This window comes from Protomyctophum parallelum (assembly GCF_964188405.1).
Source record: "Protomyctophum parallelum genome assembly, chromosome: 21".
Classification (NCBI taxonomy): Eukaryota; Metazoa; Chordata; class Actinopteri; order Myctophiformes; family Myctophidae; genus Protomyctophum; species Protomyctophum parallelum.
Window position 1 is genome coordinate 24,828,264 of NC_139713.1, and position 15,114 is coordinate 24,843,377.

Sequence of the window (15,114 nt, forward strand, 5' to 3'; positions counted from 1 at the left end):
TACCCATCCTTATCCTTCTGGCACCACAGACAGCACAGCAGCACGGAATATCTATGTAGCCTACCTACTCTCTGCACAATGATAATCTACACTCACTTTAAAGACTAGACACACTTTTTGTTTTTAGCAGCACCGCTGCAAGTCTAGCCTCATAACTACGAGAAAAAAAGGGATTGGGCTGGAAATAGAAGACATTTCCTTTTCCCCCCTTCGTTTTTCTTTCTTTTTTATTTATGTGCAAGTCCAAGATCTTGGAATGCCGAATAACTGTTTCGTAAAGACTGTCTTTAAACTTTTCACGGTGAACCAATCCTTCGTGATCATCGTGGGCTCGTCGTGACGAGTGACGCGAGAGAAAAGCCGTATTTGTATTCCATTCCCAGCTTCGCCAAAATAAGTCTGAGAATGGCAAGAATGATGCTATGGGAAAAAAACTGAGCAGCACAGCAGACACAATGTGTGTGCGGAACTTGTTGAGAGCAAGTCTATTGTCTTCTTGAGTTGAGGAGGTTTTGTGTCGTTTGCCCTGCATTCTGGACTGATCGCTGTGACAATGAAGAGGAACACGGTAACTATCTTCTACACAGAAACACTACTCAAACCGTCCGTTGTGGGAGAGAGAGACGGTTCATCTCTCAGCCATTATCATTGAGCTCTGATGGGACAATATTGGTTCACCATTCAAAAGTTTCTACCGCCCGGAGTAATTACTCTGTAATTACAACGCAATGTTTACTATAGGCTAAAAAGCTGAGTCGAGTGCATTTCGCATGGGGGGGGGGGGGGGGGGGGGGGGGGGATGGTATCTGAATCAGTGGCGAGATGAAACGAGACGATCCTTTTAAAATCTAAACACAACAAGGGCAATAGACCAGTGCTTCTCAATCCATTTGATTCCATTTGTACACTGTCAGAGTTGCAGACTTGTATAAGGGTCAATTTATGACCCCAGAGAGAGAGTCCCTGGACTCCACTTTGAGGGCCACTACTAGAGTGTTCTAAAGATTTGCCCTCTCTCCAGACTGGGTTGTCTGAGGGGTTTGGGTTCAGTGCCTTGCATTGTTATATACAGATCTTTAGCAGGATGCCCTTTTAGCCTGTTCATTTAATTCTGTGTGTGTGTGTGTGTGTGTGTGTGTGTGTGTGTGTGACCTACAGCTTTAACCCGGCACACTAAAGTTGTGTTAAATCCATATAGCCTAGTAGTAGCCTTGCATTTTAATCCTCGTTTTAAATCCCCTCATCTACTCTACCATTCAATGCAACACAAGTATGCAACAATAATCTTCAAGCTGAGAGCCTATTATCTTGCTTGCTTCTGTTTAATTTAGAATGCACACTTAGTGTATAAGACTCCACACATGTATGTATGGGTTGTTCACAGTAACATGATCTGCATTTCTTCACATCTTTGGGTAGGCTAAACTGGCTGAAAAGTGACAAAAAGACTGTTGCCGTGTTTACTGGAAGAAAACGATATATAACATAAACTCGGTCAGTTAAATAATCATAAGAAAGAATCATGTGAATTCACTGTTTCTCAATGTCAAGTCTGGGGGCCCACCAGGCACGTCCCAAATAATTGACCCTTATACGGAGTCAGTACGGGTCCAAACATAATTGTATTAAATGGGGGTCCAAAATGGTATTGTCTTGAAGTGAAGGTTGAGATGTGTAATGTCTGTCTGTCTGTCTGTCTGTCTGTCTGTCTGTCTGTCTGCGCAGAGCTGCACATGGCGTGGCCAGGACAAGTTCCCGATTTAGATCTGTTGTTTTTGTTCCCCTGGAGTTCCACCTGAAGTGGCCCTGTGGTGTGGTGGGCTGGATGGATTACAGCGCTGCTGCTGCTACTGCTGCTGCTGCTGCCGCTGACACCAGCTCGGATTCCAATGCCAGTGACATCTGGAAGTGTCCACTGTCAGGGGAAATCTGAGACCCGGCAACCCACCGCCAACCGCCGCTATCCAAGCACCGCAGCGAGAGAGCTCATTTCATGGTGAAAAGGGAGACAGACCATGGACTTGTTATGGTGTGGCAGCGGACCCATTGCGTGCTTTTTTTAGCTCGTTTGTTGTAAAAAGCGCCCTCTGCTCTCCCTGTTACCCCCATGTCAGATATTTTTCTGAATTATGGAAATTTTGTGGAAGACGCTGACTTGGACACTGAGCCTGGTGGTCATGGCTGCTGCAGAACTTCAAAGCGTCAACGGACACAGATCTCAAGGTATGCCGACACAAATGCACGTTCAATAGAAAGGGTCATAAACAGGGGGATTTCCACTGTTTTCTTTTCAGGTTAAGGAGAGATGAAGCAGGGACCCCCCACTACATGTTGTATAAAATTGTGTTGCAGATTCAACTTTCTCATAGATTTCATAGAAAGCATCATAGACTTGTGTAGCGTTGTGTTGGATTCATGTTAATGTGCACATGGAGATAGTGAAACATCTGGTGGCCTTGCTAGTTTGTTTTTTAAGAAAAGGGCGGGAGGGATGAATGCACTGTCATGATGACCCGTGGTGGATGAAGTCCTCTGATTGTTTACATTAGAAGTAAATGTAGTAGCACTGATGATGACATATGCTTGTTGGAAACATGTGAACTCCTCTCCTCTCCTCTCCTCTCCTCTCCTCTCCTCTCCTCTCCTCTCCTCTCCTCTCCTCTCCTCTCCTCTCCTCTCCTCTCCTCTCCCTTTCCCTCTCTTTTCTCTCTTCCATGAACTTTGTCTTCGCTCCAAACCCAGAGGAGTTCCTCTCCTACCTGGAGGACTATCAGTTGACGGTGCCGGTGCGAGTGGATGAGAACGGAGAGTTCCTGAGCTACACGGTGAAGCACCACCGGCCGGGCCGCCGGAGACGGGGTGCGGGGGACCCCCCCTCTGCCGCGCCCGGACCCCCACAGCCCGCCGAGTCGGATCCGGACCCCGCCACTGAGTCTCGCCTGTTCTACAAACTGTTCGCCTACGGGAAGCACTTTTACCTAAACCTGACCCTCAATCCTCACCTGGTGTCCAAACATTTCACCGTGGAGTACTGGGGCAAGGAGGGTCTGGAGTGGCGCCACGACCGGGTGGACAGCTGCCACTACATGGGCTTTTTACAGAACCAGGACAGCACCACCAGGGTGGCGCTCAGCAACTGCAAGGGACTGGTAAGGAACACTCACTGCTTCTTTCATTCAAATGTACTACTTAACCCAGTGGCTTTCAACCCTTTTCATATCAAGGTCCATTATTTATTTGGCATTTGAGCCACAGGGCTGTATTTTGCATGTCTTAAGTACCAGGTCTTATTCCCTAACTTGAGTAAACTAAAGACCTGGAGGCGTGATCAATGTCTCTCTGGCCACTCAGAATAGCCAAATGGCATTGATCACGCCTCCAGGTCTTTAGTTTACTCAAGTTAGGGAATAAGACATAAGACCTGGTACTTAAGACAAGCAAAATACAGCCCTGTGACAGAGTCCACCATTTGATGAGATTTAGCACCTTTAGACCCAAGACTGCTGTTTTTTAATTGCCCCAAAGTATAAAACCGGTTAAAGAGGTTACTTTAAACCGATGATGTCACTGGTAGGCATCATTCTGAACTGTCAACGGCCCTCTTGGGGCCGAGTGGACAGAAATGGCCAGAAAATAACCATCTTAAAGGGCCACCTCACCCCTTTTAATAATAATGAATACAATTGTTATAGCGCTTTTCCAAGTGCTCAAAGCGCTTTACAATGGTTCATTCATTCATACATTGGGAGGTGAAGCGGCGAACAGTCGACGCCAGCGTCCTCACTTCCCACATTCACACACCAATGGTGGCAAGCTCACACCGATCGAGTCATTGGATGCAATGTAGGGTTCAGTGTCTTGCCCAAGGACACTTAGACACGTGGACAGGAGGAGCCGGGATTCGAACCGCCTACCCAGGGATCATTGGACGACCTGCTCTACCTCCTGAGCCACAGCCGCCCTTTTGCAACCATATCCTATTTTAATGATGTTTGGGAGAACACCTTCCTGGGATTTCTATGTGTGTAATACGTGTTTTTATTTTAGTATGTCAAAGTGCCAGTGATGTCATGGACACTGGTCTCATTTCCTTCCTGGACTACATGTTGTCTTAGTAAGACAGCCCTCTCCATCTCCACAAGGTGGGGTGAGTGCAGCAAAGCATTATGGTCATTGTAGTAATCCAGCAGTGAGACCAGTGTCCATGACATCACAGACACTTTGAAATACTAAAATATCTAAATACACAAATTACCCACATAAAACCCCCCAGTTTCTTGTCACCCAAACATAATTAAAATAAGATCTGGTTGCAAAAGGGGTGGTCCTTTAAAGTTTCAACTCTATAGCCTATACTTTGTGGCCGGGTCTATACTTTTTCCCGCCTCTACATCAAATTTCTGAGATGAAAATAGACGATCTACAAGCTCACAATGCATCAAGCTGGCTATTTTCACCTATTATATGACATGACCGTAATAGGGAGCGCTACAGGGTTCTTGTAGTTCTAACCCATTAAAACCTGAGGCTGATTCTACAAATGCCTTCTAAATCATTAGTTTTTCAAACAAAGATTTGTGAAAGTCAAGATTAAATTCATCCCCTGAGCAAGCAGGCAGGCACTATTAACTCAATGGTAAAACTTTCAGCACTTGCACAGAAAACCGCAGGTTCTAATCCGGGGTAGAAGAGGAAAGTCACATAGTGCTGCTTCAACAACTCAAATCCTGTATGATGGGGGTCCGTGGCCAAGTATATGAATTTGGGGAGGTCCCACAGGAAAAGCTTTGAGAAGCAGTGCTCTGTGAGGCACAAGGAGCTACTGCTGTGCTTACCTCCCCACAGATCTGATGTCAAAGACATCTTTAAATGCTTTGTTTATCTCAGCCAATCCTTTGGACCTCGTGCCAAAGATTAGGGCAATTGTAGTTTGCTTGATATAATGTTAGCCTCTGCCATCTTGGCACGGTGACACTTAAAACAACTTGGGCCAAAAGGCAACGCTAGGGAAGAGAAACTCTAAATCAGCATGACCAGACTTTCCTCAATTTAAAGCTGCACTATGTAACTTTGTAGTTCTACCCCGGATTTGAACCCGGGTCTCTTGTGCAAGTGCTGACTAGAGTCTGAATAGAGTCTGCCTGCTTTATCAAGGGAGAAATAGAATTTGGACCTGTGTCGAAGCAGAAACAGGATCGTGCCAAAAGTGGTGTCCAAACTATAGACACAGGATATAAATGTCTCAACAGATGAGCAGGGAGACCAATCAATTCAGTACAACCAGCCAAAATGTATATGAGTTATATTGTATTGATACTCTACCATACAGATTGGGAAAACAATAATACTGTTATTCACTAAAATAAATGGCATAGTCAAGCTTTTGCAATGGTTTGTCTTAAATATGCCAGTCAAATTTAGTTTTTTGTTCATTTGTGTTCAGAATTCCAAAAGGTTTTGCAAATGTGACGAACAAAAAAGACAATTAGGCTCTCAATAGAAAGTTGTCAATTTACTCCATCAGTCGCTCATTAAGACAGTTCTAAATTATGTGTAAAAAATAATTGCCACGGCTGAGTTATTAGTCCTTAGGCTCTGGTAATCAAGAAAACTGGAACCATTTTGAAAGCTGTTATCCTCCTTATATCAAAATGCCTGGAAAGTAAAAGGTCCTGTTTGTTTTGAGCAATTGCAATCATGTGGAGAAAAGCATGTTTTGCTCTGGTTGGTTCCAGCCAAACGTGTTGGCAAGAGCAAGGTTGAGAGAACACCATATCGTCGCTGACGGGCAGAAAGCTTTTATCTCCATATTTAAGTTATTGTGTTTTTGTCATAAATGAACGCCCTACTTGATCACAGATCAAAAGTAGCAGATCTGCAAGCTCGAGTGGCAAAATTCGATAGGCAATGAAATGATGGTGTAACACAACCACGCATGCGCAGTAAAGCAACCACGCATGTGCATTAAGGGTGAAGCTGTGGCAACCACGCATGCGCAGTAAGGGTGTGGGAAAAAGCTAATAAACGCAAATAGACGCGTTCAGTTTGTTAATTTGGAAAAAGGGCTTTGTGGTGCCCTGCATAACATGATGGTCGATGACTTTTCAAAATGCTTCAGTGTGCTGTAGGTTGCCACATAATTGCCCTGCATCTTACATATATATGGAAGTTGCAGGGCAAATATGTAACGTCATTGGATTCCTGTAGGAATAAGCAACTGTATTACCGGAAAACATTTGAAATACTTAGTAAAGCAGTGAGGAGATAAAAATATGATCACCATTCACCGCCAAGAACTACATTTAGGACAGTTATATAATTCCAGTAAGTAGTAAGTAAGTAAGAAGCGACCTTGACTTAAAGGGCAAGGCCACGTGCACGCATTGGTCTGGGTGACGGCAGACTGCTTGGCGAGCGCTGGCGCTTTGGCCATATGTCAGATCAACATATGTAATGAATTCTTTACTGGCCATATATGGAGCGTGTCTTGAGTGTACAGGATTTGATGAGGTTGTGTGTTACTGTCATTAATGACACGCCTGCGTTGCTGCAGGAACGAGCCGATAGGCAAGTCCCGCTGGCAGCGCAGAAGTGTATGATGACGGTAAAGCACAACCAATATTGCGATTTATACAACTGTTACCCTAAAAAAACACGTCAACAAAATGTCATAATAACTAAGATATTCAATAAAAACAACCTGTTGTATAATCATCCATCCATCCATCCACCATTGCATTTTGCACTTGCGTTGCTTGCGCGTTTCTCTAAACCGTCTCTTCCGCTGATTCTTGTTTGTCTCCCTCCCACCCACCAGCATGGCGTTATAACAACCGAGGAGGAGCAGTATTTAATAGAGCCACTGAAGAACATCTCCTCTAGTGAATGGAACCTGGAGCAGGCGCAGCAGCACATAATTTATAAGATGTCTGCCATTCCCTCACCGCAAGAGAACAGCCAGGAAGTCAGCTGTGGCATCTCAGGTTGGTAAACCCACAGTCTGGGGTGGGAGTCGGACTGACGTAAAAAGGGGGGGAAAAAGGGACTGGCTATAAATACAGTAGCAGGTTTAGAGGAAGTTACTGGTTTGGTTCTAGGCCCAGGGTTCCTGGGGTGGACATCATGACCAAGGCTCACTTGTGTGCTATAGTCGGCTCCTTGGCTCTGGCCAACAACTCCCAACCTGTAAGAGAGAGAGAGAAAAAAAAGCCTGATTTATGTTTAGTTGCTGGAATGTTTTTTGCCGGTGTCGCGTGCTGTAAATAGCCGATCTATAAGCACACAAGAGTGCCGAGGCCACAACGTGATGTGAGTTGTAGATCGGCGCATTCCGATGGCGCATTTAGTCCGACAACGTGGCTTTGCGTGTGCCGTGCGGTCAGGGCCAGTTAGTAATGGGGCGAGTCGGACCAACGTGGTGTCAGAATAATGCACCGTCCATCGTAATAATTACGCTGACCCATTTCCGGCACGAGAAATGATGCATGACCGAGTATAACTCGGGCTAAAGGAGGGAGATGGGGGGTGGGGAGACACACAGCAATCGGGACACGAACCTGCGACACACTGTCATGCTGGATTACCAGCCAAGGTGCCTGGACCGCTAAGCCGGCCCAGGCCATCCTCCGCCTTTTCAAAAAGGGGGGAAATGTTTGCTTCAAGTGCCAAAGGCTAAGAGAACTTGGCCCTTGAAACTGTATTTTTTATTTTGTATTACAGAATCTTTGCCTGTCCTATATATAGAAACAAATGATCCTGTGTGTTTCCTGCGACAGAGCATTCAGCTCCCAACCAATTTTGTGAGCTCTGATGGCACCAGGCAGGCGAGAGCCAGGTGGATATTTAGGTATTCTTTTGGCCACAGTCTTATAGCAAAGTGCAACAGACTGTCATGGGCAGGAAGCTAAGCATGCCCTGACACGTAGCATCTTATAGGTTTTTCCCAGAGCATCTGGGTCATAAAGCAAAAGGCTGCTTCAGCGGCAAAGGTTCAAAGGGGCAGATTCCCCAAGGTTGCATCTGCCATTCTCCTTTTTCTTTTTTTTGGGTGGGGGGGGGGGGGGGGGGGGGTTAGTAGCATTACCGCAATATAAACATTGAGGTCGGCCAGAAGCCTCTTATCTCTATATTCAAACTTTTTTTGTTTTTTCCCACCATAAATTAACACCCTACTTACTACAGTGGCACACTAAAGCATCAAATGTAGCAGATCTGCTATTTTTTGTTTTTTTTATTTGAAACCTGAAAAGTAACAGTATTGTAGTATGCTTGGCAAGTATGCTTGGCAGTTCCAAAGTAAAAGTACTCAAATATTTGCAAAACGTTTTCAAAAGGTTCATCTACATTCTTCACAGTGCCCAAGCTTTAATCAAGATCTTCTATTTTGGCTATTTCTGGACATTTCTTTAAATCTTTGCAGTGACATCATGCCCTAAATAAATAGGGAAGCCAGGTTGGAACTGGCTGTGGGTTTCATGGATGTTTAACCAATGAATTATTAAAAGGAGTTTATGAGTAAATAATAACTACACAATGGAATAAAATCTCACAAATGAAAATGTTGTTAATCCTAATCTACGATTTGTGAAACCTCCACCCCCCCTCCCCAAGATAGCGCTCTGTTTTCTGAGGAACAAGCACAATACAGTATGTAAAAGAATGTTTTGTTAATATTGTTATAAAACCTATGATCCTACTGTTCTTCATGAAGCCAACCAGATGAAGAAATCACAGGTCAGGTCTTCATGGGTTTTGATCCATGAAATCTTAACCAGTGTCCTGGACATCTGTTTGATCCACAGATGTCTTAGAAAGCAGCACACCGTTGCACCTTAGCACGCCTCCCCCTGCCCACCCGCCCACCACACCACAAAATAGCAGCAATGACCACCCGCCCACCGCACCGCAGAACAGCAGCAGTGATCACCACCCGCCCACCGCACCACAGAACAGCAGCAGTGATCACGTGAACGGCACCCACAGACAGAGGCGCTCCGTGAGCACGGAGCGCTTCGTGGAGACCCTGGTGGTCGCCGATAAGATGATGGTCGGCTACCATGGACGCAAAGACATCGAGCACTACATACTGTCTGTGATGAATATTGTAAGTGTGATCCTGCTTTTCACTTGGACCGCTTGTTTTCTCTGATTGATAGATCTATTTCTCTGATTGATAGATAGATTGATTGATACCTTTATTGATCCCTAGGGAGCACAGTATAGAGTTGCAGGTACAGATGCAAAGCTACTGCACATTGCATGATATTTGCTCCAATTATGCTGTCGGGGAATACCCTCCAAACCCCCCCTCCCCCTTTTTCTTTTTGAGTGGTGCAACCACTCCTACAACCAGCAATGTCCGTGTACACCTATGTGTGGTTCACCTATGTGTGGTCGTTAATGAGCCAGTATAATGAGTACCAGTAGGGGCGCTGTTGCCAGAAACAGAGAGAGAGAGATAGTATTAGTGCTGCACGCACTGTTGCCTGCTAATGAGAGAGAGAGAGAGAGAGAGGGGGGAGAGAGGGAGAGATGGGGGGGGGGCGGGGGGGTGAGGGGAGTTGCACCACTCAGTTCACACGAGTGTGATTTCTTTTATGGGGCCACAAGGGGGTGCCACGCAGACCGCCAGTTGAATACCCCTGCTTTAGACCCAATCGTTATGATCGGAGGTCATCAATACGTCCGTGGCAAGACTAGGCCTTGTCCGTGGCAAATTCTACATTTAGTTTTTACACTAACGCACCATTATAATGTTCTTAATTTGATCATAAGACCCAATTACTGAATGTCAGTCTCCAGGGACTTCAGAATACATGTATGTTTGACACTGATTTACTATGCCACTATGTATGGCACATTAGTGAACACTGCTACAGTGGTTATCAAACGTTTTATTTTCAAGTACCACCATAACGCGGAGAGTGTACAAATGGAAGCAAATTGCCTCAGGACCCATAAGGGTCAATTTGGTTCCATTTGTACACTCTCTGAGTTACAGTCCTGTAATGGTCATTTAGGGCTAGCTCTTTATGTGTTTGTCTACTCAGTTTGTATGTCCATGGTAAAACTGAAATCTTGACAAAAATGGCCACCCCAAGCAAGCATGGCGATGACCCCTGTACATTGATTTACGGCTCGGAGCCTCGGAGCGAGAACAGATCACTAGTCTATTAGAGATATATATTTTGTTGTCTACAAGCCCACAACGCATCAAATTGCAAGGCACCGTGGGATGTAGATCCGGTTAATTTCTAGGACCCCAGTTTGACGTGCAAATAAATAAACCAAACGGCCTATCTAGTTTCCAATCATTTATCTGGGGACCCCGTGGAATCCCCTCAGGGACCCCTCAGGGACCCCACATTGAGATGCACAAATGGGTCCCGACCCCACTGTTTGGGAAACAGTGTTCTAGAAGAGAATAGTCTTCCACTTGCACCAGGACCGACTAAATCAAACAATCAAGACCGAGTGTTCAACAGCTGTGTAACACGTGGACACCATTTGTCTGACTTTGTGTCTTTTCTTCTTTTCTGGAGGTCAGGTTGCCAAACTTTACCGTGATGCCAGTCTGGGAAATGTTGTGAACATCATCGTGACCCGACTGATTGTCCTCACAGAAGACCAGGTACGCTCTGGGAGACGAATGTTAAATATGAAATTAAACATATTAATTATGTAAGTATCCCTGTGTACTGTATGAGCATGGGTGAGTTTACCTGAGACTCACTCCTGATCTCAACAATGGTTTTCTGAAACACAGATTTCTGAGATGTATACAACTTGTTTATTGTTCATCAAAAGAATTCCAAATTTGCCAAACATAAGTGGCCTACCATATTTCCAGCGTTTAAAATGAACTGCTACCATGCCTTTTAATTGACTTTGAAGTGTGACCAATCACTGTTACTTTTTAGCAATATTACACTCAAGGGTGTGTGTTACCGTCATTAATGGCCAGTGTTGTCAAGTAACTAAAGTAATATATTACTTTCAGTAATTATTTTTTTCCAGTAACTAGTAACGTAACTAGTTACTTTCATATTTTGAGTAATAATATTACATTGACTTTTTTCCAAAAGTAACATGTTACTATTTTCACAAGCCTTGGTGGAACTGTGGGTTTGAGTGTTTATTTATAATGGTAGACTGGGTTGGGGTCGAGTTGCTTTGCAGGATGCTGATCCACTCTAGATCTAGACTCTAGGGCGGATACTGAAACAATGCGCACTTGTCTGTTCGACGTACGTGTGAAGTATCGGGGGACTGCTAATGTTGAAAATACAAAGTAATTATTTTGGGGACAAAAGATGCAATTACTGGGGGCGAGAAAAAAAGTAATAAGTAAAGTAATAAGTAACTAGTTACTTTTGGCAGGGAATAATAAGTAGTGTAACTATATTACATTTTTAAAGTAATAAGTAATACATTACTGTTTAAGAGTAACTTTAACACTGTTAATGGCACGCCTGCATTGCTGCAGGAACGAGCCAATAGATGATGGTGTCGCTTGCCGAAAATAGCCGATCTACAAGCTTACAAAGCATTGCGACGAGATGCTTTGTAAGCTTTCAGATCAGCTACTTTTCCAGGCTTTCGTAGAGGACGAGACCTTGTACCGCCACTTTAGATGAAAGAGCCCACCACGGAGAATCGCCCTGACAACCTCCCCTCAGGGACCCTTGATCGAGGTCTTTTACATGGGCTGTACGTTTAATATGATGAAAAAACAGTGTGTCAGTCCGTCTACAGTGTGTTTTCTGAGGGGGCCATACCAAGCTATTTATACAGGATAAAAGCCAACACTAAAATGTTCTGCCGTAAAGTCATACTATGTGTACCTTTTTCAATTAAACAAAGGTTATACTTAACCTGGTACATAACTGGTACATTCTTCCCAATAACCATATCACATAAAAGTGTGGACGACCTTTTTTGGACGACTCCAAATACTCCAAATACTACTACTAAATACTGTTTCTATTCGTAAGAGTCTGAACAGAAATGGTGTGCACTGGGGTGGGGCAGTGGTAAAAGTGCCTGCCCACCACCACCGCAGAGGTTGTGTGTTTCAAATCCACCGTGGCGTGTCCCTCTCTATTGCGTGTCTATATGAACACAATTAGCTCATGTTTGGGGGTCGGAAGCCGGGTGGGGAGGGTGACATTTGTCACGGTACGTACTCCTACCTGTCAGCAGGGAGTGTTGGGCGGGAGGAGTAGGACGGAGGCTCTGCGTATCCTGATGGGGTCTCCTCACTGGCAGGGGAGTCAGTCGGATACAATAGTGTGTCCTTCCGGTGGGGGCTCCTCACTGGCAGGGGAGTAATGATACTGATGAATCCACCCTTACAAAAATGTTCAAAAAGCAGATACACAAGCTAACAGCATGTCACTTTGTGCTGCACTGCGAGCTTGTACACCTCATATTTTTGAAAAATCTTAAGTGTGAATAATTTCTTTTTTTAACACAAATCTTCTCCTCTGGGGGTCCTTGGCACTAAAGAGTCTGAGTACTACTGATTTTAGGCAATTGTAGAATCGAACTCGGGTCTTAATGTGTTAATATCAATATCATATTAATGTTAATATCATTGGTAAAAATTAAGGAAAGTGTGTGTGTGTGTGTGTGTGTGTGTGTGTGTGTGTGTGTGTGTGTGTGCACGTGCGTGTACGCGTCACAGCCAAACTTGGAGATCAACCACCATGCGGACAAGTCTCTAGACAGTTTCTGTAAGTGGCAGAAGTCCATCCTCAGTCACCATGGTGACGGCAACAGCATTCCAGAGAATGGGATGGCTCATCACGACAACGCTGTTCTCATCACTCGGTATGTACACACTGTAACATAAAGCTGGGACCCCTCCAGTTTGGTATGCTTTAATGCTGTGTACCCCAATAACACTGGGAGTGTACAAATGGAACCAAATGGACCCGTAATGATCCATTTGGTTTCATTTGTAAATTTGCTTCGGCTATTTCACAATATTGATCTGTGGAACCGAGTCAAACTACAATGCCTCTCCTACAATTCCAAGTGCGTGTCAGGGCTCTGAGTCCCCAGCTCAAATATGATTATTTTGGGGCTCCCCAGTTCAAATATGATTATTTTGGGGCTCTCCAGCACAAAATATGATTATTGTAGGTAGGGGTCCCCAGTTCAAATATGATTATTTTGGGGGGCTCCCCAGTTGAAATTTTGATCATTTTGGGGGCTCCCCAGTTCAAACATGGTTATTATTTTGGGGGGTCACGGCCTGAAAGGTTTGGGGAACCCTTGATCTATTGGACCCCTGCCGGTCCGCGGATCCAGCTCTATATGAAAGACAGTTCATGCTGACTGTGAATGTTAAGTAGTGTTGTACAGCTGCACTCTGCCAAGCAGCTCATTCTAATCCATCACACACAGAGCCATCAATGAGGACACATCGGACACAATTAACATTATGATGATGAACTCTTTGAGTCATCAGACACACTAAACATTATGATGATGAACTCTTTGAGCCATCAGACACACTAAACATTATGATGATGAACTCTTTGAGTCTGTTTCTAACTGTTTGATATTCAGACGTGAGTGATCTCCGCGTTGTCTTTAGAGGTTTCGGTGAGTTGGGGCTCACATTGTTTTTTTCTGAAATTGCATTCAGTGATGGAAGCTGTGAGCCAAATACATATTCATTTGAAGGTCCTTTACATGAAAACGTTTGACAACCACTGGTTTAGGAAACGCAGCAGAAACCTAGGGTAGGGTGGTCCTTGAGGTTTTTTTTAAATACGCTAGTGGTCCCAGAGGTCAAAATAGGTTGAGAACGCAACCACTGCTGTAATGGTTGTCAAGTCTGGATGTCCTCAAGATTGTGCCTAATCGCTATGGACCTGGAACTGAGCCAGAGAGAGAGAGAGAGATAGAGAGGGAGGGAGAGAGAAGGACTGATGAGCGGTAGAGAAGTTTGGGAGGAGAGGAGGGAGGATGACATTAAATTGAATTAGCTGTGGTCTCGGTGGTTTTTCAGAAGGTTAAAAGCTTTGGCAGTGATTGGATCATTCATTGAAATGTATGATGTGAATCCTAAAGCATAATGCCGCAGTGTTGCTCTTCTCTATTGGATTACATTCATTTTGTCGTCGCTGCAGGGAAGAAACCTCTTATCTCCATATTCCAACTTTTTATGCGTTTTTGTCGTAAAAAATATGTATGCCCTACTTGATCATACTACAGCGCCACACGAAAGCATCAAAAGTATAGCAGATCCGCAAGCTCGAAATCTGGCGCATAGCGACACGATTTTAGAGCTTGTGGATCTGCTATGTTTGCTGTTTTTGAATTTGAATCCTGGCTGAAAGGTAACGGTTTTGGACGAGGTTTGCACCTGACGGAGACGAAATGAGATAGAGGACACTAACGGATGGGGACACACACACGCACGCGCGTGCACACACGTACAGCGGGGCTTCGGAGCCTTTCAAAGCCCCCGCTGTTGAATTTTGTCAGGCTGAAACCTTGTATTTCCAAAATTAAAAAACTTTATTTTGAATTTTCTTTTCACTGTAAATTAATGAATTAATACTTTGTCGTACAAAAGTGTCATGCGAAGTAGCCAATCTACAACCTCACAAAAGCTTGTAGATCTGTTGAAGACCTGGGGGGGGGGGTGTGTGTGTGTGTGTGTGGTGTGTTGAATGACATTTAGAGGACAGCCGCAGCTCAGTGGGACTAGAGAGGCAGTCTGTGATCCTATAGATCAGGGGTTTTCAACAGGTGGTCCGTGGACCACTGGTGGTCCGTGGAGGTATTGCATGTGGTCCCTGACCATGCATTTAGTAATGTAGAAAAGTGAAGATTTTGTAATTTCTTCCACGGAACAGTGCACTAAACGTTTAGTGCACTGTTCCGTGGAAGTGCATCAATGTTATCAGAATTACTGGGAAGTCTGGGGCACGGTGGCACAGTTGGTAGTGCTGTCGCCTCACAGCTAGAAGGTCCTGGGTTCGATTCCCGCTCGGGGCGCTGTGGGTGCTGGCGGCGTGTTTCCTCCTCCGCGTCATCAGTAAGGCGGGGTTGGCGAAAGGGCCTTTCTGTGTGGAGTTTGCATGTTCTCCCCGTGTC

At 44.7% G+C, this 15,114-nt stretch overlaps 1 protein-coding gene across 1 annotated transcript in view; it reads left to right on the forward strand.

The window, feature by feature from the left end:
* The first annotated feature begins 428 nt into the window (after positions 1–428).
* The window catches only part of adamts6 (ADAM metallopeptidase with thrombospondin type 1 motif, 6), a 96,581-nt gene continuing 81,895 nt past the window's right edge, over positions 429–15,114 (forward strand). The window contains exons 1-7 of the mRNA XM_083793157.1: positions 429–568; positions 1,726–2,223; positions 2,743–3,149; positions 6,818–6,987; positions 8,878–9,103; positions 10,547–10,630; positions 12,686–12,831. Of these exons, the coding sequence (XP_083649283.1) occupies positions 2,130–2,223; positions 2,743–3,149; positions 6,818–6,987; positions 8,878–9,103; positions 10,547–10,630; positions 12,686–12,831 (1,127 nt within the window). The 5' untranslated portion in view covers positions 429–568; positions 1,726–2,129. The remainder of the gene's footprint in view (positions 569–1,725; positions 2,224–2,742; positions 3,150–6,817; positions 6,988–8,877; positions 9,104–10,546; positions 10,631–12,685; positions 12,832–15,114) is intronic.